Below are 26937 nucleotides of genomic sequence, written 5' to 3' on the forward strand. Positions count from 1 at the left end.
TTACGAAAGTGTTGAAGAATTCTTTCGCGATCCCGGTAATTCAGGATCTTGGCGATCACCGGCCTAGGAGGGTTCCCCGGTGGTGTTCTCCACGTCAGGGCCCTATGTGCCGTTTCCACAGCAAACCCCTGGGACAACACCCCCCCGGTTATCTCCTGCAGCAGCATAGATTCAATGTACTCTGTGGGGTTGGGTCCCTCAGCTCCTTCCGGCAATCCAACGATACAGATATTATTTCTTCGGGCGCGTCCTTCTGCCTCCTCCGCCCTACTTTCCAGGTTCCCCACACGTTGCACTAGGGCGTGAAGTTCCGATTTGTGGGTTGCGCAGTCCTCTGTGTTCAGGGCCACCTCTTTTTCTAGGTTCCCCGTGCGTTCCGCCAGTGACCTGACATCTTGCAGGAGAAGATTCACCTCCTCCTGCACTGCCCCGACTTTAAGCTTTAGTGCTGCTTCCAATTCGGTCATGGCCAGTCCCAGTTTGGTCTCCCAGGACACTTTCAGATCGGCAATTGCAGCAAGAATCTCCTGGTTCGTGCCCATAGTGGCTGTGCCCCCCACAGGGGTTTTGTCTTTGCTCCTGGCTCCTTCTGCACCCGGCGAAGTTCTGGCATATTCGTCGAGCGTGGGTTGCTTGCCCTTTGTTCTCAAAGGTTTATTGGTCATCGTGTTGTGGCAGAGAAGTGCGGGCAAGCCCCACCACTTTTGGCCCCCGGCTTTAGTAAAGTTTAGGCTGCTATTAGTGTTAGGGCCCAACCGGGCCGTGTCAGGGGCGTCCTTAAGCTGCCTGTATTGCTCCTGGAGTGGGCTGTATACAGTGCCGCCCGCGATCTCACACCGCACCTCCACGCTCCGTGGGCCCCGTCGCCAACATCCCGACTTGGCAGGGTCTCATCCCATCCGCAAAGGTCTTCCTTTGCTGGCACACATGCTGGGCTCCACCTGTCCCGCCAGGACACGGCGGGCTCGGTCTCCGCTGCGCCTTGCCTGCCACCTTTCCCTGCGACGCAGCGGTCAGTTTATATGGTCCTTTGTTCGCGTCTGCCATTTTCTTCAGCCCCGAGACTCGGGCTCTCCAAATCTTCCAACATCCGTTCCACGCCCATCACGCCGTAGAGCGGGCCCTCATTGCGCTCCATTCGTGTCCCCGATGTTCATGCATCCATAGGTGTGCGGCAGGCACATGTGGCAAAGTGAAGCACGTTCATATCCAAGGATCAATATCGGATCTGCGGGAGCCGTCCAAGAACACGTCCACTCAGGCGGCCATGTAGTCACGCGCCCCCAGTGACTATGTAAAGTTAATGGCAACTTTAACCTTTTCTCGAAGTCGGTGGGAAGCCTAAGAGACAACCCTGTGTTACTGCACTGAAGGTGCTGTGTAACACACAAAAGAGTGGGGCTACTGAAGCGGTGTACTCCAGAGTCCACAATCACAAAAACAGTCAAAATACACATGGCAAAACACAGGTAAGAGTGGGGGGAAAGCTCACACTCTTACCAGGTGGAAAAAATAAACTCCAGAAATCCAGCAAAGCTGCTGGGGGAGTCACTGGGTAAGGGAAATAGCCATAGAATGAGAATTCTGCCTAACAGGAGCTTCTGGCTATTTTCCTGGTGCTCAAAGCTTTCAAGCCAGTGATTGTGAACAAAGTGGTCCGCATCCGCACAGACAATGTAGTATCCATGTTTTACATCAACAAGCAGGGGGGTACCAGGTCACATCCCCTTGTAGATCTAGCCATTCAGATTTGGGAATGGGCCTTTCAGAATGGTGTTTGGCTGCTGGCAGTGCCCATTCCGGGCCAACTGAATGTGACTGCAGACTCTCTCAGCCGACGAGTGGTGGTCAGCTACGAGTGGTAACTGAACACAGAGATCCTCTCCGACCTTTTTAACTCGCCATTGGGGCACTCCAGAAGTGGATCTCTTTGCGACTTCATCAAACAGGAAACTTCCTCTTTGTGCTTCCAGGAACGGGCTCAGAGATTCTTCCCTGGGGGATGCTCTTGAGATTCTGTGGCACAACATGAGGGCTTATGCCTTCCCACTTCTTCCTCCGATTCACCGGGTGCTATGCAAGCTCAGAAACACAACTAATTGCACTCTCCTGTTCATAGCCCATTGGTGGTCAGACAGATTCTGGTTTTAGAAGTTTCAGCATCTGTCAGTGTGCTCACCGATCAGTGTTCCTCTGATTCCCAACCTGCTTCACCAGAGCGATCAGCAGATGTTGCACCCCTCCCATAATCATTCAACTTGGTGGCCTGGTGCCTGAGTTCAAATCCTTAGAAAGTTTCAACTTGTTCGCGGATAATATGTGTATTGTCCAGGTGGCTAGAAAACCTTTGACAAGGTCTCAATATAGGAGCAAGTGGCTCTGGTTCTGTCACTAGTGTTTAGCTAAGCAGCTGGACCCCAGAGATGCTACCATCGACACGGTCCTGTCTTTCGTTTCTCATCTGGCACCTTCAGGCATACCTGTAGGACTTATTTGTCGGCTATCGCCGCTTACCTGTCCACAGACACTTGCTCTTTTTCATTGACAAACCCTGTCATTAAAAGACACTTTGCATGTCTATTCCATCTTTATCCACCTGTGCGCAACCCCTGCATCCTAAGTGGGGATTGAATGTGGTCCTCACTGCCTTATGCCATAAACCTTTTGAGCCCATGGCTACGGTGGACTTGAAGTTCCTTTAGTGGAAAATGGCTTTTCTGATTGCGGTGACTTCGGCAAGGCGTGTAAGAGAGCTTCAGGCCTTGTCTGTAGAACAGCCATTTCTCACCTTTCATAAGGATAAGGTTGTCCTGCAAACTAATCCATCTTTCTTTCCAAAGGTGGTATCTGATTTTCATCTGAACCAGTCTATTTCTTTACCTGTCTTCTTTCCATACCCGGCCTTAGATACCGAGAGGGTGTTGCACAATTGGGATGTCAGATGAGCTCTTAAATTTTATTTGGACAGAACATCTAAACTTAGGAACTCTTCCCAGCTTTTTGTGACCTTTGGAGATCCGAAAGGAAAGCCGGCCTCGAAAGCAACTATCTCCCGATGGATTGCTTCCTGTAATTCAGAGGTGTATACCATTCAGGGCCTTCAGTCTCCAATAGGAATTCATGGCCATCTTGTGCGGGCAAGGCGCTGCCGTTGCCTTCCATAAATATGTTCCCTGGGGAACCATTGCCACAGCAGCTACGTGGGCTTCCCCATCAGCTTTTTGTAATCATTACTGCTTAGACCTGAGCTCCAGAGCTGATGCCCAATTCGGTCAGGCTGTTCTTAAGAACCTCTTTCAGTAAGGTAGTCCCATCCTCCCGTATTTCCTATGAGGAGTGCTTGATAATCTCCCAAAAGTATGGAGGCAAGGGGGCGGGACGTAGGAGTATAAAAAAGTTACTCACCATAGTGACTATCTCCTTTCCTCCATACGCCCGCCCGCTGTCCCCTCTAATAAGTATCCTCTATTATTGCTTAAAGGTCTCAGACCTGGCGATAGAAAAGGACTGAAGGGTGATGCGCGGGGTGGAGCTAAGGACGGCGGAGTTACGGCCGCATACGGTACCCCGCATAAAAAGAGAAGAAGGACACATTTTTCAATTTGATGCTTTTTTACAAAAGTGCTCCGGTCCCGTCCCACTGGGCTGAATGTACCAAAAGTATGGAGGAAAGGGGACTACGGACTAGGAGTAAGATAGTCACTACGGTGAGGAGCTTTGTTATTTCTCCAGCATTGGATCTTTCATAGATTCAGATGCTTGAATATTCCCCGTCGTCAGACTGGGAATCCTCGGTGATAAATTTAATAATAAATTTCTTTTTTTTTTTTTTTAAATATACACACACTGCTACCAAGCAGTGCATGCACATAGCCCATTATGGCCTATGATCCATTCCATTGTGTAGTCCCTCCACCTCACTTTGGTCCTTTATGGTCCCAGCCAATGAGGTGGCAGGGCTTAAGCTCCGCCCCCGGCAGCCATCTTCAGATTTTTCACCGCAGTCTAACAGACACAAGGAATCCTCAAGCTCTCTGAGCTTTTCAAATTCTTTCTACTTTTGTGTGGAATATATTTAAAAAAATATATTCCATCTTGTTCCCCTTCTTAGGGGCTTTGTTTTCCAATTAACCTTGGAGACAAAACTTGTTGTTTTCCTCTCAAAATCGTCGACTGAACTTCTCTTCAGAAATGGAGGCACCTCAGACTGTCAGGAAGCCTTCCCTGTTCAGGGACTGCACGAGGTGTACGAAGAAATTGGTTTACTACAAAGACCCCCACGAGCATTGCATTTATTGTCTGTACCCACATGACATTAAAAAATGTGAGATTTGTAGAACTTTTTCCACCAAGACCCTTCATGACAGGCATAGAAGACTCCTTTCATACCTGGAATCCAGGGATCAATCTTCGGACGAAGAGTCTGTCAGAACAGCTCGTGTCCAATCCAGCAGTCCGTCTGAGAGACAAACTTCAAAGAGAAGGGCCTCTTCAGTGGAAAGGAGTTCCTCTCCCAAGTCCAAAAAGAGGAAGCTGGAATTGATACCCTTTCTGCCTCCAGTTGACTTATCAAGCCAGAAAAAGTCAGCAAAATCTGCCTCCAGAGGTAAGGAGGAGTTTGCAAAAAAGGGGGGGGGGGCAGTCGTCGGCGGGTAAACCGCCCACGAATGAAGGGCAAGGTAAAGGCCCGTCATCGGCCATACCGTCGACGAAACCAGCATCGACGACGACAACGCTTAAGACATCGTCGACAATTAGATCATCGTCATCGGACATGTCGACCGCGAAGCAATCGTCGACGAGCAAGAAACACCACTCGTCCACGAAGCATTCATCCATGACGCAGTCGTCCACGGAACACACTCCACATTCGTCAACGAAGCCCTCGTCGACGGGAAAATGTCAGTCGTCGACGAAGCCCTCGTCGATGGGAAAATCTCAGTCATCGACGGGGAAATCTCAGTCGGCAGCGAAGCCTTCGTCGACGGGAAAATCTCAGTCGTCGACGGAAAAATCTCAGTCGGCGGCGAAGCCCTCGTCGACGGGAAAATCTCGGTCGTCGACGAAGATAGCATCGTCCATAACACCTTCAGAGGCACCACAAATTTCGACAGTTACGGAGGAATTACTGCCTTCCACATTTGAAACTCCTGTCATTGAAAGCAATACTGAGACTGAACCACTGGTACAGCAATTTTCACCTTTGGGGCACATGGCAGAACTTCCGGATGTAATTCTTCAGGAAGAATTCTCTGATGCGGAAGTGGTGGAAGAGTCCATCGGTCCCTTACCGAAACAATACAGCCCTCCATGGCACCCGTCCACGGGAGAATCCGAATATCCTCATGACCCGATACTCATGTTATCCGTGCAGAGGATTGTAGAAGAATTTTACAAACGGCAAAGGGAGAAGCAAATTCCGATTAATCCTATAGAATCAGGAATTATTCCTAGAGAGTCATCTCCGATTCCAGGCACATCTGGTTGCTCTCCTCACAGGAGTAGACCGCAAAAACGGATGAGATCACCTGCTCGAAGACCGAGGAGCAGCACCCACAGTGCTTCACCTACAAGAGTCCCGTCACCACAGTCATCGCACAGACCGCGATCCCCGGATGTGGATCCTACTATGGTACCGTCCACCATCTCGGTATCAGACTGGCAGGAGGATCCTTTTGGAGAATTCTCGGAACCAGAAGAAGGAGAAATAACACAGGAGCCAGACGCACCCAGTGAGTGGGATGACTACGTAGTCGAGAAGCCCAGGAGGAGAGACTCGCCGGGCAAGGCCTCACCGCCGGATGATCTCGTCTCGTTCCACACCATTATAGGTAAAGCCGCAGAATTGTTTAAAATTCAGGTTTCTTCGGAGGAAAGGCAATCAGTGCTCTATGAGCACAGGGACAAACGAAGGAGGACAGTGACCACAATTCCTCTCCTCGATACCATCTGGGATTCCGGATCCAAGATTCTATCCACGCCCTTATCGACTCCGGCGTTGGTGTCCAGGCCGGAAAAGAAATATAAAGCTCCGGATTCGGCACCGCTTTGTTTGAGGGGTCATACGAAACCAGACTCGGTTATTACAGTGGCAGCCAGAAAGAAACTCGCCAACCCCTCCTCACCGTTGTCGGCACCACCGGATAAGGACGGACGTAAACTGGGAGCCATGGGCAGGAAAGTATCATCTTCTGCATCGCTTACAATCAGAGCGGGCAATGCACTGGCCATGACCGCAAGGTTCGATCGCGAGCTTTGGCTCCGCATGTCTAACTTGGCGAAGCAATTACCACCGGAGCTCCAGGAGGAGGCAAAATCGATAATCGCGGATGGTGAAGCAACATCGGATCACATGATCGACGCAGCGGTTGATGTGGCCGAATCAGGCTTCAGGCAGATGGCGCATGGCACAGTGCTCAGAAGGCAGGCCTGGATGAAGGCTACTAACTTTAGACCTGAAGTCCAGGCGCAGATATTAGACATGCCGTTTGATGGCCAAGATCTCTTTGGAAAAAAGATAGACGACCATTTGAAGGCAATCAAGACAGACACTGACACAGCCAGAGCAATCAGTTCTTTAAAGGACAAAAGTAAGGACCATCAGTCTTTTCGTCCCTTTAGAGGTTCATCTTCCAAGTTCAGAGGATACGGTCGTTCCTCCTAGGGTCAAAAAGCACAAGGCGGCACGTACCAAGACAATAAATATCAGTCATCCAACAGATACGCCCATAGAGGCAGACGTGGCTCCGCCCAAGGGAAGTCACAAGGCAAGCAAAACTGACGACCAATTTTCTCCCCCCCTTCACCACACCCCGGTGGGGGGAAGGGTGAGCCAGTTATTCCAGTGCTGGCAGTCAATTACATCGGACAAATGGGTGTTGCAGGTGATCCGAAAGGGTCACACCTTAGAATTTCTGGACCAACCTCCTTCTCTGCCTCCAACATCTCGCAGAGTGCATATGCTAAGACAGGTCATGTCCGAAGTGCAAAAACTGCTCCAGAAGGCAGCAGTAGAACCAGTACCTTATTCTCAGAGGGGAAAAGGTTTCTACTCCCGATTCTTCCTCGTCAGAAAGAAAAACGGTCAATGGAGACCCATCTTGGACCTGAGGGCACTCAACAAATTCATCAAGCGCATAACATTCAAGATGGTAGCTTTAGAAGGGGTGCTACCTTGGTTAAACAAGCACGACTTCTTGGCCACTTTAGACTTGGAGGACGCATACTTCCATATTCCGATCCATCCAGCGCACAGGCAGTTCCTCAGGTTCACAGTGGGAGAGCTCCACTTTCAGTTTCAAGTGCTCCCGTTCGGGCTAAAATCGGCTCCGAGAGTTTTCACAAAATGCTTGGCACCGGTAGCGGCAAGTCTCAGGAGAGCAGGAACGGACGTTTTTCCATACCTGGACGATTGGCTGATAAAGGCAAGTTCCGCTGCAAAGGCTCGCTCGGCAGTGTCGAGGACTGTCAACCTTCTAAAAGAGTTAGGTTTCTCCATAAACCAGACAAAGTCCTGCCTCGTTCCCAGCAAGGTAGCTCTCTTCCTGGGAGCCGAACTCGACACCAGCATTCCCACAGAAAGAATAGCAGCGATTCTACGCTCAACTTCGAACTTCCTACAGAAAGAGACAACATCCGTACGCTCTTACAAATCCCTATTGGGCATGATGTCATCATGCATATTCCTCATACCGAACTGCAGGCTTCGCATGAGACCGGTTCAGGAAGCTCTGGACCACCAATGGAAACAGGCTTTCGGATGCTGGGAAGACATTGTCCAGATTCCATCGACGTTGCACAAGGCCCTTCGATGGTGGAATGTTCCGAGGAATCTTCTGCAGGGAATGCCATTTCAAGCACCGACATCGACCCTCCTGCTGCGGATGGACGCTTCCTTATCAGGCTGGGGCGCTCATCTTGCGGACCTCCAAACCAAGGGATCTTGGTCGGCACAAGAGTCCCAGCTCCACATCAACGTGTTAGAGCTCAGGGCCGTAAGGTTGGCGCTGAAAGCTTTCCTACCGGTTATAGCTGGTCAAGTTCTTACAGTCCAGACAGACAACACGACCTCCATGCACTATACAAACAAGCAGGGAGGCACGAGGTCTCAGATCCTGTCGCAAGAAGCCCAACAGCTATGGGCATGGGCCTTGCGCTACAGGATACAGATCAGGGCAGAGCATCTTCCAGGAGTGGACAATGTCCTAGCGGACAGACTAAGCAGAGAATACACAGCGTCACACGAGTGGGAGCTGGACGAAAAAGAAACCCAACGGATCTTTGCCTTATGGGGCCATCCGCAGATCGACCTTTTTGCCACCAGGAACAACAAAAAATGCAAGAGATTTGCTTCAAGATACCCGGAGCACCAATCACTGGGAGACGCGTTCTCAGTGGATTGGTCGGGGAAGTTCCTCTACGCCTTCCCACCCATTCCCCTCATGTCGAGGGTACTTCGCAGGGTAAAAGAACAGGATTGTTCTTTGATTCTTATTGCACCGGATTGGGCACGGCAAGTCTGGTACCCGACGCTGAGACATCTATCCTCCCAACCCCCGATTCGTCTAAAGTCACATCAATATCTACTGACACAACAGAACCGCAAGGTCCTCCACCACGACCCGAGGAGCCTGTCTCTCAAAGCATGGTTCCTGAACAGCGCAAACTGATGCACCTAAAGTTACCATCAGAATGCTGGGATATCATCAGGGCCGCTAGAGCCCCGTCCACGCAACTCACCTACACCAGGAAATGGACCAGGTTTTCCAAATGGTGCGAGACCTCTGCGATCGATCCCCTCACGGCCTCGGTTGATCAGATTCTGCCCTACTTGTTGCACCTGGCTAAGTCAGGGCTCTCACTGTCCTCTATCAAGGTCCATCTGTCAGCCATAGCGGCCTACACAGTAACCGCGGAGACGCACGCCTTACTTTCCTTACCAGCGGTTAAGATCTTCCTGAAAGGACTGATGCGTACTTATCCACCTACACCTACACCAGTTCCGGACTGGAGCCTCAACACCGTCTTAACAGCCCTCATGCAACCTCCCTTCGAGCCCATACACAGATGCGATATGAAATTCTTGTCCTGGAAGACATCTTTCCTAGTAGCCATCACATCGGCCAGAAGGATCAGTGAGTTGCAAGCTTTGTCTTCAGAACCTCCGTTTACTTTGTTCCAGAAGGACCGCGTCATCTTAAGGCCTCACCCGAAGTTCCTCCCCAAGGTACTTTCGGAGATGTCGTTCACTGAGCGCATTGTTTTACCAACCTTCTTCCAGAATCACGCTTCTGAAGCGGAAAGGACATTACATTCTCTAGACGTTGCTAGAGTGTTGAAGTTTTACTTGCAAAGAACCAAGGAGTTCCGCTCCTCAAACCGGCTATTCATTTCTTTCTCTGGCCGTACCAAGGGTCAGCATATATCTAAACAAAGTCTGGCACGCTGGGTATCGTCCTGCATCACCCACTGCCATCAGTTGAAAGGCGACCCTTTAACTAGACCGCCATCTGCGCACTCCACCAGAGGAAGGGCGGCGTCAACAGCATTCCACGCAGGGGTGGCCTTGAAGGACATATGCAGAGCCGCCACGTGGAGCACTCTGCATACTTTCGCGAAACACTACTGCCTGACTGAGGATACCAACAAAGAAGCTGCAGTTGGACAGGCAGTGCTCCGCCATCTCTTTGTATAAGGTAGGACCAGCCTCCTTTTCCCACCTTTCCCGAAGTATGTAACCGTTGTGTTGCTGCATGGTAAAGGTTTGATCAAAAATATGTTTTCTGTATTTATGCATATATGTATATAATGGTGGCATGTTTAACTGCTTGGTATTCTATTCAAGCATCTGAATCTATGAAAGATCCAATGCTGGAGAAGTCTTAGTTACTTACCTGTAACTGTATTTCTCCAGCATTGGTATCTTTCATAGATTCACATGCGCCCCCCCGCCTCCCCTGAGAGGCTGCTCTTATGCTCGGCATCCATCATACTGTAATCTCTACGGTTCAAAATCTGAAGATGGCTGCCGGGGGCAGAGCTTAAGCCCTGCCACCTCATTGGCTGGGACCATAAAGGACCAAAGTGAGGTGGAGGGACTACACAATGGAATGGATCATAGGCCATAATGGGCTATGTGCATGCAGTGCTTGGTAGCAGTGTGTGTATATTTAAAAAAATAAAAAAAAAAAACATTTTATTATTAAATTTATCACCGAGGATTCCCAGTCTGACGACTGGGAATATTCAAGCATGTGAATCTATGAAAGATACCAATGCTGGAGAAATACAGTTACAGGTAAGTAACTAAGACTTCACCACTGCAACTTTCCCCTCTCCCCTTAAGCACTCCTTAGTGCACCTCCTCCTCTAGAAGCTGTCTGCCGATCCTACCTGCCTGGCAAACTATCGCCCAATCTCCATCACCCCTTTCCTGCACAAACTCTTGGAAAAGCTGGCCATCTCCCAGGTTACTCTCCACGCTGAATATGTTGGTTGTCTCCATGACCATCAGTCTGGCTTCAGAGCTGCCAGAGGCATGAAAACTGCTCTCTGTGAACATACGCTCACTAACCTTGATTCCAACATTTTTCTGTCCTCATCCTCCTTGATCTTTCCTCTGCTTTCGACCTGGTCAACCACAGCATCCTGATCAATCGACTCTGTGAGAATCTGGGCATCACAGATCAGGCCCTGGGATGGCTGAATTCCTTCCTCTTGGAACGCTACTCGCAGGTCCAACTTGGTTCCTTTCACTCTGCCACCTCTATCTCTACCTGTGGTGTTCCCCAGGGCTCTATCCTTTCACCCCTGTTTTTCACCCCCTAATTGGCCCCTTTGGCCCACCTGATCTCTACCTTCTCCTCTAACTTTCAGTGTTATGTGGATGACACTCAGCTTTCCTTCAGGCTCGCCTCAGCCTCCTCCTTTCTTGCTCATTCCTGACTGTCTATCCACGATTCAGGTTGCAAAAAACCTTGGTGTCCTCTTTGAGTCCACTCTCTCTTTCTCTACTCACATCTCAGATAACGCCAAGAAGTCCCACTACCAGCTGCACCTCCTCAAAGGGACTCTGCCCTTTCTCACTTTCCCACAGAAGATCGCTGTCTCCAGCGCCCTGGTTCTCTCTAGGATGGACTACTTCTACAGCTGCTTTCTTAATCTGCCTTCCTCTACTCTCTGCCCTCTGCAACTAATCCAGAACAGGACTGCTAAACGTATCCTTGGCCTCAAGCCCATGGACTGTATCTCTCCAGCACTGAAATCTCTCCACTGGCTCCCAGTGGCTGCAAGGATCAGGTTCGAGAGCCTTTGCATTTTTTACAAGGCTTTCTGGGGCCAGGGCCCGCACTACATCCAATGCTCTCTGCACTTCTGCAGGCAAAGAGTGGGGGGGGGTATATCTCTCTCTTCTGCAGGTGCCTCCCTCTGGAATTCCCCTCTCAAAATGGAGCCGGACCACCTGAAGTTCCCGGAAGCAGCTCAAAACGTTCTTCTTCTCTGCTTTATCTCTCTTCCTCCCCTGCTGACTTACCTGACCACTGTACCGACTGGTTGCTTGGCTGCCCTCAGAGTCTCACTGTGTACCGGCTCTTTTTTGATCAGTCACCCTTGCACTGCCTCCAGGCCAACCACGCACTTAGGGGCTGTAACTGTAACACTACAGTCATTTGCCGTGCTGCCCTGGCTGCACTTACTCAGAGCCTTGTTGCCCTGTTTCCTCCTCCCTTCTCCCTTGCACTCCCCAACTCCCTTGCCCCTTGCACTTCTCGTTTTTGCACTTGTATGATCTGAATGACACAAGGCCTAGTAAGATCGTCTGTCTTGTCCTTCCTCTGTCTTCCCTCCCTTGTCATGCTCACAGGATCCCAGTGGTTTTCTTTTGATATCCTCTTTTACCATTGCTGATTTGTATATGCACAGCCTTGCACATTTTTTCCCTGATACACCCTCTGCATCCACAGAATGCAAAGTGCAAATGGGCAATTTGTTCTTGAAAGGATTCCACCCCTTAAGGCTAAGTCCCTCCCACCCCCAACAGGATCCGGTCATTCAAGAGGAGGTTTCCCTATTATCCTTCAAAATGTATTTGCAGAACTGTGTCTATGTCTGTCAAGCGCAATATGTACTATGTAACATGAACTTGGCATCCAGCTGTTAACTTCCTGGGTTGAGATTTGAATTTGGGTTCATCAACTGTCTGTTGGAGGCTGACATTTTCCCTCAGCTGATGTTGAGCCCCCTCCTTTGGTTGGGATACTACTCCTGCCCACGGCTGCTCGCTCCACTTGAGCGTCAATACCCAGAGGGAGGATAGAGGCTGTTGCGCATCTATAGGCATTGACATCAGGCAAAGGAGGATTGGTCATCTAAGAGAGGACTCTGTTCCTCTTACTTTGCACACAAGGCGGTGAGGACCTTAGGTCCTGGCATCCAGTACTTTGTGTCGTCACTCCACTCATCCTTTTCTCCTCCAAGGCACAAAGCCAAGCTGCATGCTGTCTTGTGCTCTCTGGAGCTCAGGTCTAGATTAAGAGCTTGGTCGGGAATTGATAGGCACAAAGAGGAACGGAAGCTCCCACCTCGATCCTGAACTTCACCAAACATCCATAAGCTTCTCCAAGCCATCTCTGTTTTTCAATGAAAATGGGGCTGTGCTGATTGTGGTCCCAGGCAGGAGGTCCTAGTTCTCTAAGGAAAGTTTCTTCCTGAGTTGGGATTTAAAGCCCTGCTATGCCCGATAGTTAAGCAGTACCAGTTGTTTCTTTGAGATTGGAAGTGTTTTGTTTTTCTGTAGTGTTTATGTAGTTAATTTAAGGACTCGGGATTCCAAGATGGCCACCACAGCTTGAAGACATGTCTGTGCCTCTCTCCTCCTCCACAGTTTATGGGAGCGGCATGTGTTATTGGCAGTTCTGGTGAAGTCCTTAGAATAACCAGACTGGAATGCTCTTTGTAATGGGACCAGTTCATCAGAAGAAAAAATTCAGCTATTTTGAAGGAAGATTGAGGAAAAGGAGACCTGTTGCGAGCCGTGCAGTGTGCTTGTGCAGGGCATGGCACTGACCGTCCGATGCAGATTTCACTTTCCCCTGGATTGTTAGGGCGTCGGAGGTACCTGGATAGCATATGCCTGTGCAGAATGGCAACGTGGAGGTCGGTGGACTAGAGGTGTCCCGGACCTCTTTATGGAGCGCAGCCGCCCGTGTATCTGGGGATTGGAAGACGCAGTAAGCGGCAGCCTGGTCCCCCCAGCTCCATGCTGAGCCTTTGAATGTAGGCGACTAGCGGCAGTGCTGGAGAGAGGAGCGCCAGCGCATGTCCAGCACAGCTCGCGTGCTGATGGTTTAAGCCGGCGGGGAAAGCAGCAAGTGAAAACACTGGTGGAGCGAGACAAGTGGCTCTGCTGACAGTCATGCAAGAGATGAAGGATACGGTTAAGTGCGGCCTGGGAGGAGTGCTCATGTGTGCTGACTGCATTCCACGTAATCTAGCACCTTAGAGGCAGTACTGGGGCAGTTACCTGGTGGCGGTACATGGTGGGGGAGTTCAACATTGACAGCACTGCAAGTTACTTTCCTTCCGCATCTAGTTGCCCGGTAGAGGACAGCTGCTACATGGGGCGGATGAGATGGGTGCTATTAACAATTTCAGTGACAGAGAGATGCACCTGATGAGATAGGTCTGTGCTTTCTCAGCACTGGAAAACCCTTGGTGATGCTGGGGAAGGGGGTTGTGGACAAGTGTCTTGCTTATGGTCAGAGGTCTGTTGGAAGGGTTTGGATATTGGGACAAATGATATGATATGGCATGTATAACGCGCTTATACACAGGTGTTTCAAGGCGTGACACGGCAAGAGAGGGGGGAACAGAGGGAAGACAGACAACGATCTTACTAGGCCAGGTGTCATTCAGATCACGCAAGTGCATGGGAATGGGGAGGGGGAAAGTGCAGTAAACGGGATAAAGAACAATAAACAATAAGGTACGTACGGCCAGCAGGTGGCAAGTGCAAGGATAAGTGCAGACATCAGGTGTCAAGTGCTGGTAGTGGAACTGTAGGGATACAGAAACAGTCCCTAGGTGTGGGGTTTGCCGGGAGGGCAGTGCAGGTGTGCGACTGGGGGGTGGGGGAGACCTGGGCTTCAGATCAGGGGGTGGCCAGGTAACCAGTGCAGTTTCAGTATCAGCCAGGAAGTCAGCAGGGGAGAGGAGGAGAAAAAGCAGAAGCAAAGAGAAAGGTGTTGAGGTACTTCCAGAACCGGAGTTGATTCTCCTCAAGTTTCAGGGAGGCAGGGAGGCTGTTCCAGAGGGAGGCCCCAGCCGAGGAAACAGATCTACCACCAACTTGTTGCTTGGAAAAGCGACTGACCCTGAGGGAGTTGGAGGTGGATGAGCGAAGGTAGGAAGATATTTAGGATGAGAGAGCTGAAGGTCTTGTGGCCCCAGGGCCCAGAAGACCTTGTGGAGAATGCTGAGGGTTTTGAACTTAATCCTCGCAGCCACTGGGAGCCAGTGCAGAGATTTCAGTCCTGGAGAGATACAATCCCTGGGCTTGAGGCCAAGGACAAGTCTCGCAGTCCTGTTCTGGATGAGTTGCAGAGGGCAGAGAGTAGAAGCAGGCATATTTAGAAAGAGGCTGTTGCAATAGTCCAGCCTAGAGAGAATCAGAGCTCTGGAGACAGTGAGCTTCTGGGGGAAGGAGAGGAAAGGAAGAATATCTCTGAGGAGGTGCAGCTGGTTGTGTGACTTCTTAGAGATGTCAGAGATGTGAGGAGAGTGTGGAGTCGAAGATGACCCTGAGGTTTTTAGCCTCACGGTGGGAGCAGGGAGAGGGCAAAGGGAGGCTGGCCAGAGAGTGACAGGAACGGAGGGAGCAGGTGTTCCAATGAGGAGAATCTCGGTCTTACTGGCATTAAGGCAGAGATCATTGGCGGCACACCACTCCTGGATGGCGGACAGGCAGTCAGAGATGAGAGAGGGAGAAGAGGTGGCTGAAGGTAGCCCGAAAATGAGATGAGTCGTCCGCATAGCACTGGAAGTTGGGGCAGAGTGCAGCAATGCGGTGAGCAAGAAGTGCCAGGTATAGGTTGAACAGCCAGGGAGAAAGGTTAGACCCCTGGGGAACACCACAGGTAGAGATAGAGATGGAGGATAGGAAGGACCCGAGTTGAACCTGGGATTACATGCTATTAATAGTTTGCTAGCTGACTATAACGTTCTTATACCCCCTTTGGCTTATCTGACCGGTCATTTCACCTGAGTTCTATGGCATGCTAAAAACAATTGCTCCCCCAATATTCATAGGAGTAAAATTACACATCTAGTCGAGGAGATATGGGATGGGGCGGCGAGACGTAAAAGTCTAACGACATTCCCTTCACCGCTTACTCCAGTATTTTTCAACCCCAGTTTTCCTCCGGGGTGTGATCCGCGGGCCTTTCTTAAATGGAAGCAAGCAGGATGCTGGAAAATGTGTGATCTGTTTATCAGAAAGGATTTTAAAACCTTTACACACTGCCTCATCACGAGTCTGACGGTAACCCCTAAATGCGGCAGTAACACTATTACCGCCGCATGTGAGGGTCCGCCAAATCATGGGCTTGGCAGATATAGCCCCAGCTCTCAGCTGGGAGCAAATCTGCACGATTTTGCCAATTTTCGGCGCTATTACTGCCTGTGGTAATACCGCCGGCGGTAATAGCACCGGACATTCACCATTGGGCCCAATGGGGAATGTGAAATTCCCGAATGGGCCCAATGGGGAATGGGGACTTAATGTTCCACCAAACACATGATCCGGCGCTAAAAGCGCTGGGGGGTTTGGCGGTAGGGCTAATAGCCTCTGCAATAATACGCCTGTAGTGTAAATTGGATTAAGGCCTAGACGACAGGAAGCATTTTCAATACTACCAAGTACGCCACTGGAAATTGGCCCCCCACGTTTAAACAAGAGGCTATTAGAGGGCTTACCCCTTTTGAACGATTTGTCACTACTAACCCAGGTAACAAGGCTCTAAAATCAAATATGTACAAACTCTTAAATGGATCATCTTCTACCCTCCCATGGCATTATAAATCTAGTTGGCAGTATACATTGGAGTCACCAATTACTGATAATGAATGGGAAGGTCTGTGGAAGGACATTCCTAAATTCACTTGTTCTATACAACTATGAAAGTTTTGGTACAAATTGCTTACTCTACCCCTGCTGGCCTGCAAAAGAGGAAATCTTCTCTATTGGAACAGTGATGGCCACAATGGCGGGTGATTGAGGACTGGGGACACATTTGGTGGCATTGTCCGGTGTTGGCGGGCTATTGGGCAGAGATTGATATCTGTATGCAACAATTGTTTGGAATATCAAAGCCAAGCTTCATTAAAGCAAGCTTATTGCTGATCTTTAATCCCATTATGTGTTGTAATTCAAAGCAACAACGTACAGTATTTGTGGTATTACAGTTGGCTGTGCTATTGGGAATTGCACAGAAGTGGAAGGCCAAGGATCCTCCGGGGGTTACCGAATGGTTTTATCGGATCTGGGACTTTGTGGCACTAGAATGGACAATTTATGTGATTCAGGGAGGACAATTTAAATTATCCAAGGGCTGGGCAGAGGTACTAGAATTTTTGCAATCTGACTTTAATTTACAGCATTGTCCCTAATGCCTGCCGTTTCTCAATATTTGCTAACTTTGTGTATTGTTTGATTTGTACCATGCAAGCGGTTAATGTGGGGATATCCAGCTTGGGGGGCTGAGGGTGGGAGGTTATGTTGTTATATTGAAAAGCAAATAAAAATACAATTTTAAAAAAATGTAAGGACTCGTGCTCATTAGGTAAGTGCCCATTTTAAAATGCTGCCATCTGGGTCCACTTTTTGGCAAAGTTTGGTTCACCTTTGCCCATGAAGACGAATTATATGGTTGATTAAGTCACAATAAATACACATCCTTTGGGGATCAGGAGCCTTGTTTCTGATCCAGCGTGCCCATCTAACTTCCAAATGGCAGCGTGCCCTTTTAAATCTTTGCTTCCCACCACTCTGCAGCTCATTAATTCCTATTAACAACAAGTGGCCTTTAAGCAGGCACAATTGGAAACTGTTGATTATCAAGGTCGCCAAGGGAGATAGGTGTCACCACAAGCCAGCAAATGCTCAGCCCAGTGGTGGCCTAGGGAGGATCCTCTGGCTACCTCTACCATGCCATGTGCAAAAAGCAGGAGCTTGTCACAATGCCACCGTGGACGTTTCTGCCCATTTAGGAAAATTGAAGAATGGCAGTGTCGTTGTGTTGTCGAGTTCATCAGAGACGCAGCACCTATGTCTCTCAGGGGGGCTGCGACTCTGTGAAACGAGAAAAAGAACAAACACTACTGCACGTTGGATAAGAGTTATACAGGGTTAAGATAAGTAGTGAGGTGCAGAGGAGAAAGACACAACCCTGACACTAGGGGCCTCATTACGACTTTGGAGGTAGCCATGGCAGCCTCCAAAATCGGGTCCGTGTTCCCTGAATGGGGAATTACTGGGCCATTCCGAGTTCTGAGGGCCCGGTAATTCCTCCTACTGGGAACCCAGGCCTGGACCTTCCCCATTCCCATTTGAGCCCCCATAGGGCTCAATGGGAATGGGAGCGGGAGCTAACAACGGGCCGATTCTGACCGGGCGTCCTTACCAGGTCCCGCGAGGGGACCTCGTAATTTTGCGGAATGGGTTTAACGGGTCCGCCTCCATTAGCGGAGCCCGTTAACCCATTCTGCAAAAGTTGTAATGAGGCCCTAGGTCATGGTAGACAAAGAGTGTCCACGGACTACAAATATTGCCAAAAAAGACTAACAGTAATTACTTAGTAGTTCACTGGTTAGACTTACATATCTGGTTAGATTTCCCAATAATTATTAGGGCGAACCCCAATTGCTGTATCATTTATAAATGAGGAAAGGATACAATGGAATACTTTGTATGGTTATGTTTTTGATATAGACGTACTGGTGTAACTGAATACTACATGGGATTTGTGAGTGCCTACCAGAGTCTGAGAACATTAACTCCAAGAGAACAATAACTCCAGAAAAGCTGGCCACTTAAAGATAGACCACAGCAAGTGGCTATAACTACATAAGGAGGTAGCGCAGTCTGTGATCTAGTTTTTTGCAATCTTCACCCAATTCTTTTTAATACAACATGCGCCATATAATCGTGGAACTCGAAGTACAACTTCTTTTATTTCCCTAATTACTCCTTTAGGCAACTCTATGATGCAGAATGACAGTCTGCTCTCCACTACTTAAAATCTTCACCCAAAGAACACCAGTTTGGAAACGGCATGGGGCACTAATGAGAGGTAGGGCCATTCTAAACAATGAAAAACAATTGAGTTTTGTTACATGAATTTGGCTTTTTAGCTTGTCACTAAAACACAACCATTCTCTATTATTTTTAGTTACACAGATCTTTTGGAAGAATCTAAGAATACCAGAATCTATGAACATTGTAAACATATTTGTTTTTGCTCCTGAAGAAGGGAATTGAGTCCCGAAATGCGTTGAGTTCATGTATTTGTATTGAAAACCAGAATATGCATCGACTGATATCTGTATAATACAATATGCATGGAATATTGTTGTAACTGGTGGTGAATACTAGAGTACATGTTGAGTCCAATATTAAAAAGCACGTTCAAATAAAAATGTATATATATTGCAAACTGTGAAATGTTAATACTTGAAAAACTTTTTAGACTACAGGACCAATAGTACGAACGTGGGGTTCGCCCGAATAATTATTGGGAAATGTAACCAAATATGTAAGTCTAACCAGTGAACTATTAAGTAATTACTGTTTGGGCCTCATTACGACCCTGGCGGTACGGGGTAAACGGCGCCGTAAAAGGTGCCGGCGTTGTTTACCCCGTACCGCCTCATTTCGAGGTCCCCTCGCGGGACCCAGGAAGCAAAGCCTGGTCAAACCAGGCATGCTTACCGGGTCCCGCGAGGGGAAGAGGGAGCAAACAACGGGCCAACTCGTAATGGCCCGTTGTTTGTTCCCTCTCCCATTCCCATTCAGCCCTATAGGGGCTGTAATGGGAATGGGGAAGGACCGGGTCCGGGTCCTTGGAGGGAGGAATTACCGGGCCTTCCGAACTCGGTAAGGGCCCAGTTATTCATCATTCTGAGGACCCGGACCCGGAAGTGATTTCGGTGGCAGCCATGCCGCCAATAGCAGCATGGCTACTGCTGAGGTCGTAATGTGGCTCTTTGTCTTTTTTGGCAATATTTGGAGTGTGCAGGAGACGCAAGTGATATACAGCCCATGGGCACTCTTTGTCGTTTACTCTGTGAAACGGGCAGTTGCTTGATCATCCGACCCGAGCAGATAGTAGATTTGACTCATAAGAAACAAAATGCACCCAGAAGCATGTTCCTGATCCTTTGAACTGTTTTTAATTGTGTTTTTATTTTCTCTCCAACAGCCACGACCATGCGAGATTAGCTCAGATAGCTGCTATCTGTCCTAATCTCTGGGCTGTCTGAGAGATTTTAAAAATGCAATTAAAAAGCGCCAGCAGCAGAAGGGCAGCATGCTCACCTGGCTGGTGTCTCCTGGTGTCACCACTCCTGCGTTTGTGGCCTCCTCTCTCAGCTTCCTCTTCAGAGAAGCTCTCAATGAAAACCGAAAGTAGCAGTGGCGTGAAGGACATGTGTGTTTCTGTAAATGTCTCCCAGGGCTGAGGGGGCCCTGGATACATGTCTCCAAGAGAGACAGGGATGGGAAGGGTCAGCCTGGCAACACGTTAAATCTGCCTCTGGACAGGAGCTTACTTGCGCTACAGTGTCATCTAGTGGTAGAAAGTTTATTTTGTAATGAATAAATACAGAGTACACTGTACGCAGTAACCAATGAAATCATGCGTATTGGCTTTAATTACATGTGTAAAAAGGCATTATACTCACCTTATCTGGAGGGCTGGTCTCACTATCCCTACTCTAACAAGGATTTCCCTGCTTATCAAAATTAAAGGGAAACACTCTCACAAAGGATGTCTGTTCCTCACACTCAAACAACAAATACATAAAGAAAATATATGGCAATTCAAATAACATCAACAATGATATTCACAGTTTCTTGATAACCTCTTAATAATGTGGTTAAACACCCCGTTCCTAGGTTTCAACGTTATTCAAGTTCAGTGTTCAACAAAAAGGGAACAAGGAAATCCCTATTTGTAAAACAGCCTCAATTCATTTCTTGACTCATTCAATGTTATGGTAAAGTTCTGCTAACCAAAATTGGAAAAACAGAAAAACTTCTCTTCTTAGTGAAATAAAGGCTTTCCACTTCCCTGCCTCATCATCCTCATTATATGTCTACATCTAGCAGCTATCTCTAGATCCAATAGAAAAAGGGACTTTAATCTATTATTTAGTGACATGATTGTGAAACATTTCATGAAAGACTTATTTGATACATATCCACCAGTGAAACAAGTCCCGCAGCTGTGGAGCCTAAATACAGTACTAGCAGGAATCATGTAGCCACCATGCAAGCCTCTGGCTACAGCACATACAAACTATGTCTCCTGGAAAGTAGCCTTTTTAGTTGTCATCACTTCTATCAAGAGAATTTCAGACCTGCAAGCACTGTCGATCAAGGAACTGTACCTCTGTTTTACTAAGGACAAAGTAATCCTAAAGACAAACCCCCACTTTATACCTGAAGTGCCAACAGACTTCCACATACATTCCACTAATGTGTTGCCCGGTTTCTTTTCAAAAGCATGGTCGCAAGTGTAGGTGGCTCTACATTCTAGACCTAAAAAGAGCCATGAAGTTCTATCTGATAGAATAAAGTCTTTTAGACCTACACCACAACTGTTTGTGGGTTTTGGTCCATCAAACAAAGGTAAACCCATCTATTAACAAGGAATAGCCAGATGGGTCACATCCGCAATATCAAAATGCCATGAAGAAGCCGAGAGACCACTAAAAGTGCCTGCACCTCCCACACCCCTTCTACAAGGGCGACAGGGGCGTATGGGTGGGTGTTTCGTTGACAGACATATGCAAAGCCGCTACCTGGGCAGTGCCATACACCTTCATGAGGCACTATTGCCTACAGGGACATGACGCAGCAGAGGCCAGAGTCGAAAGAGCCAGCATTCAGAGCCTGTTCCAGTAAGATAGGCCTTTATTATTTGCACCGCCATATTGTACGGCAAACTGCTATGTATTCTATTCAAAGCATGTGAGTCCATGAAAGATACCAATTCTGGAGAACATACACCTTCCCAGTGACTAATGTTGTGTACAGTAAACACTTAACATTGGTATCTTTCATGGATTCACAAGCACCCTCCTCCACCCAAGGTATAAAGGCTGCACTGTAGGTAGTCACTCCGGGGTTAGAACCTGAGGATATCCTCGAGAGGTGAAGCTGGATACTTGACACCCCATTGGATGGGGCTTAATGCACCCATATGGACATGGACAGATTACAAAACACTCATGTTTTTTTCTTTATATATAAAAAAGTAGGAATTGTGTAACTGAGGATTCTTAGCCTGACGACAGGAAATATTCAAAGCATATGAATCCATGAAAGATACCAATGGTGGAGAACATACTCCTTCCCAGTGACTAATGTTGTGTACAGTAAACATTTAATCCTTCTTCCCTTCTACTTCCAGCCTTAGTTACCTTTAGTTGGTCTGGGCCTGTTGGGATCGGTAAATGAGGGAGAGCCTACTGAAGTTAACAGTGGCATTTTAACATCTAGCTCTTTTTTCTCATTGGCCCCATTTACTGTAGCCCCTGGTCTTGATAAAGGTGCACCATAAGATGATGCTTGCACTAAAACGTATACATTGACTGAGTACAACCACAAAGAACCCATTTTTTTTTTTCAATTACCATTGAGGCTGTTTTCAAGCCTTTACATATATATTTACATGTTCAAAATTCAGCATATGGTTTTGGTTCCAATTGTGTATTATTTGAACTTTTTTGGGTGATTTGAATTAGGTTCTAAATTGTGCTGTATGGGAATATGTGTTGCCTTTCTTTGTTGAATACTTTGTGTCTTTTTATTAAGGTTTTCTATACACTTGACATTGAATACAAATATACTTTTAGTACAAGGAAGTATTAGAAATCTAACACTCAAAATACTTGATTCCTCAATGTGTCTTCTCTGAGTATTTCCAACAAGAAAAATCGCTAACAAAAATGGCAGCCATGATTGAGCATAGAACTGCTAATATGGCTACCCCTCTTCAAGGTGGATGCTGTCCAAATGCCAATCATGGACATCAGAAAAGAAAACATTGTCTTGCTCTATTTCTAAATCAAAATGATAGTTATCCTGCATTTATACAAGATATAAAACATATGAATGTAGTAATACGTGTGGAAGTAGCTGTACAAAACAGTGCCTAAAGCGGCTGAAATGTCCACTCTAATAAGGCGACCAGTGCTCCACAAGTTTTTGTTCCTTTTCCTTCTGTCATAGCAGTGTGGGAGGCTGTCAGCAATATGCGGCTGATCATATGTAGCAGAAAGGCACATCACCTGTCAAGTTAGTTTACAAATGTCAGTGGACGGTACTCCGAACAGTTGAAAATGTCCACTATGGCTTGTAGGACAAGATATTGGTAAAGCCTTATTGTTTGGAAGAAGAGAAATGGAACTCCGCTCACTTGTTGCTGAGGTGGAAATTACATTTCATTACAAAGATTTCATTCACTACTTTCATTGCTAAGATATTCAGCTAGTGACAAGTTATACAAACCTTTAGCAGCTTTGGCTCTTGGCGACATTGCTGCACGACGAGTTCGTATGGTGTGCGGACATTGAAAATCTGGAAAGAAAGACAGGTGATTTAAATTAAAAGATGTCTTCAGTGAGAAAATGTATCACAATTGTAGCATTATTTACTTGGCATGAGATTGGCATTTTCACTGTTCCTATATGTCCTCATTAAGCAGTGTGTGACTCATAACCAAGTTTTCTACATAACTCTGAGTAGCATCATGAAATCATGGGGAGCCCTTGTGAGCAGGGTCAGAAAAGATCTGTAAGGATGGAGGAATATAGGGCTGCAATGGAAATGATCTGCTGTTAACAGCTGATTCTGTGACACAGGTGTCTTTACGACTGGTCCTCAAGATAAATCTACGTTATGTTTTAAGGATTTCAACAAAAAGTAAGTTTAAATACAAAGCATCTAAATAGGAATCATTTACAGTCAGTGGTCATCCTGAAAACCCTGTGTGGTTGGGGGATCTTGAGGAACAGATATGTAAGACTTCGGCCAAGATAGAACTTCTTTCTGTATTTCTGTATCTGCCCTTCCTCTTGTCACACAGCAGACAATGATCGACAAACAGCCCAGACCAAGGAATCAGGTCAACAACAGATTGTATTACTAATGTGTACGGGATTGGCCAACATAAACAAATGGTATCTATATTAAACTAAAGTTCCTCTTGTTTGCGTAGTACTTTGGGAAAAACATATCCAAAGAAAGTGTCCTTGTGAAAATAAATTGTTCCGACCAAATTCAGCCCATGCTTTGTAGGGCCAGGGCTAGATAGTCCCCCCGGCAAATCCACACAATACTTGTGCCGTCACGGTCCCTCGTTTTCAAATGGGTTGCTGCATTCTAATTTCCATGGTTTTTAGGGTCTTTTCTCATTGACTCTTGGCACAGTGCTTGGTGCTTGTGAGTGTATTCCATAAGTGGGGTTGTAAGAGATGGGACTTCTAGGATGGAGATTAGCAAGAGGATGATGATAGGCAGTCCTAACGCTGGGACAGCTGTCTCACAAGGTTCTCCACCTTCTTCCAGCCACCTGCTCCAATGGATCTCTCCTCCCTGGCATCTCGCTTCACATTTTGCTCCCATAAAACATTTTCCTCTGTTAGCTTCCTTTCCATGGGTAGTCCTCTTTGTCTTTGGGTCTACTACATTCTCTTCACTAAAATGACTCTCTAAAGCTCTCTGTACTACTTCCTTCCCAAATCCTTCAGTGGTCTTCATTTCCACCTCTTCAGTTCCTTCTGCTTTTGCCTGGAAGTTATTCAATTTGTCCCCTTATTTCTATCTGACAACTCCTCTTTCAGGTTCTAGACATTTGTCTACTTTTCCACCTGGCTCAACACTTTTTCTATCCTCTCTGCATCACATTTCCCTCTTTCCTATTCTTCCCTCACCAATCTCTCATCACTCTATTCTCCGACCAGCTGTCTATTCTCCCCACCTTTGCACCCCTTTGGCACCTCCTTCACCCTTTAGGAAACCTCCTCTATAATGATTCAAGCTTTCATATTCACTGTCATAGCTTTCTCCTTTTTCACTCCTTTGAGCACTACCCCTGAATAATTCAGGCTTTCCAATTCACTGGTATTGTTCTCTTGTTGTTGCCATGCCTCCTGGACCCTCCCTACAGCCTTAATATGATATGATATGGTATTTATAACGCGCCTGTACACAAGTGTTTTTAGGCACGACAAGACAAGGAGGGGGAAACAAAGGGAGGACAAAATAACGATTTTACTAGCCCTTGTGTCATTCAGATCACGCAAGTGTGGGGAAGAGCGAAGGGTAGAAATGCCAGGGGGTTGGGGGAGGGGGAAGTGCAGGTAACTCACAAGTGCAGCCAGTGGGTGGCTCATAAGTGCGGAGAGAAGGGACTGTAGGGTTGCAGATACAGACTTTTAAGTGCTGGGGAGCCCGGAGACAGTGCAAGGGCAACTGGACATGCAGGAGCCTGGGCACGAGTTCAGAAGGTGACCAGGTTACCAGTGATCAGAGCATTCAGGTGCATCAGCAGGGGAGAGGAAGAGAGAAGAGGAAGGTCTTGAGTTGCTTCCGGAACCAGAGGTGGATCTGCTCAAGTTTGAGAGTGGAAAGGGAGGCTGTTCCAGGGGGAGGACCCAGCCGAGGAGATAGATCTTCCCCCAACTCTCTGCTTGGTGATGCGTCTGACCCTCAGAGATTTGGAGGTGGATGAATGGAGGGTTCGAAGAGAAAGTTGGAAGTAGAGCCATGCCAGAAATCCCTGTGAACGATGCAGAAGGTCTTGAGGCTCATCCTTGCAGCCACGGGGAGCCAGTGAACAGATTTCAGAGCTGGAGAGATACAAGCCCTGGGCTTCAGGCCAAGAACAAGTCTCGCAGTCCTGTTCTGGATAAATTAAGTTGTAAAGGTCGAAGAGTCGAGGTAGGAAGATTTAGAAAGAGGCTGTTGCAATAGTCCAGCCTAGACAGGACCAGAGCTCTGGAGACAGTGAGCTTCTGGGGGAAAGTGAGAAAAGGAAGAATACCTCTGAGGAGCTGCAGCTGATAGTTTATTTCTTAGAGACGTCAGATATGCAAGGAGAGAAGAGGATGGAGTCGAAGATGACACCACGTTTCTTAGCCTCACAGGAAGGAGCAGGTAGAGGGCCCAGAGTGGGCGGCCACAGCGAGAGAGAGGAGAGGAGGGTGCAGGTGTCCGAATGAGGAGGATCTCCGTCTTACTAGCATTAAGGCAGATATCATTGGCGGCACACCATTCCTGAATTGCGGCCAGATAGTCTGGTATGAGAGAAGAAGCAGAGGTGGCTAAGGGGAGCCTGAAAGAGAGCTGTGTGTCATCCGCATAACATTGAAAATTGGAGCAGAAAGTAGCGATGCGCTGGGTAAGTGTTAGGCAGAAACCTGTGCAGTTCCCTTAGGGACCGCTGCAAAAGGCTTAGGACTACAGGTGTTGGCAGTAAACCCAATTGGTAGCAGTCTGCACCACCCAGATTTACCTGGTAGCTGTCGCTGAGCAGCCAGACTTCTCTCAAGAAGAGTTAGGCAGTATGTAGAGTATAAACATTAGGTACAAAATATACAGTAGCACAAGCAAACACTGACCAGAGCTTTGGTATAAAGTATATAATTATTTATTTAAAGACACACTTGTAAAAATACTCTTAACATTAATATGGCAAGCAAGTTCAAACACAGTCACTATCAATGTATATACATCCCTGATTACTTATTGAACAAGTCTTAGTTAAAACAATCACTTATTTGCAGACAGAGGTGAGCGCTTAACCTAAAATGGCACTCCAATAAGTTAGTTAAAAAGGGAGGGAAAAGGCAGAATTAGGAAAGCACACAATACCAACACTTTTAAAAGAACCACAGCAAGTCAGGAAAGGCAGAGTCTACTGTAGAGCAAGAAAGTTCATAGGCCGGGCCCACTCTTGGAGAGAGAAAGGCGGAATGTGTCCAAGATCACACAGTTGAGTTATACTTTAAAAAGTCTTGGCAGATAGTTCAAAAAGAGTTGGATCAGTTCAGAAAAAGTTAGTTAACAGGTCCCAGGTCACCCCAGGATAGAGAGTCAAGTATTTACGGGTCACCTTGAACAGTCTGTTGCAAGGGAGACCAGGCGGGACCCAGTACCTGAAACAGTGAGAAAGCTCCAGCGGGGGCAGTTGTTCCTGGCAGCGGGTGCAAGTCGGTGCTTCGTCCAGAGGAAGAGAAGATCTCGACGTGGGGGAAAGCTGGAGGTCGTTGCACTGCCAGGGAAGAAACCAGCCGCGGAGTTTCCCGGTTAAAAGGTACTACCCTTTTATTTGCGGTAGTGGTGAAGCATGTCTATCCGGCCACCGGGGTGCTTGGCACGGGCGATTCGACCACGAGACGATCCAGGAAGGCGAAAAGAGGGCGAACTGGTTAACCCCACCAGTTCAAAGGAAGAAGACTCTCCAGGATGAAGATCTTCTCTGTCGTCGGGAAGTGGTGAGGCGGTTCAGCAGGGTTCCAACGGTGGTGTCGTCGTTGCAGGTCGGCTCAGCTTCTCCCTCTTCGGATTCTTTAGGTCCTGTGGCGACTTCTCTCGTTCCTGTCCCAAAGGCCCTGCTTTTATGCAGAAAACCCCCCATTCATCAGCCTAGCTGT

The 26937-nt window shown here is 47.7% G+C and overlaps 1 protein-coding gene across 2 annotated transcripts in view; it reads right to left on the reverse strand.

The window, feature by feature from the left end:
• LOC138447868 (complement C3-like) overlaps positions 1-26937 on the reverse strand; it is a 1306650-nt gene that overhangs the window by 876816 nt on the left and 402897 nt on the right. For both annotated transcript variants that reach the window (XM_069604330.1, XM_069604329.1), the window contains exon 16: positions 22790-22858. In XM_069604330.1, the coding sequence (XP_069460431.1) occupies positions 22790-22858 (69 nt within the window). The remainder of the gene's footprint in view (positions 1-22789; positions 22859-26937) is intronic.

Source organism: Ambystoma mexicanum, chromosome 3q (assembly GCF_040938575.1).
Source record: "Ambystoma mexicanum isolate Mex_15411 chromosome 3q, UKY_AmexF1_1, whole genome shotgun sequence".
Lineage (NCBI taxonomy): Eukaryota > Metazoa > Chordata > Amphibia > Caudata > Ambystomatidae > Ambystoma > Ambystoma mexicanum.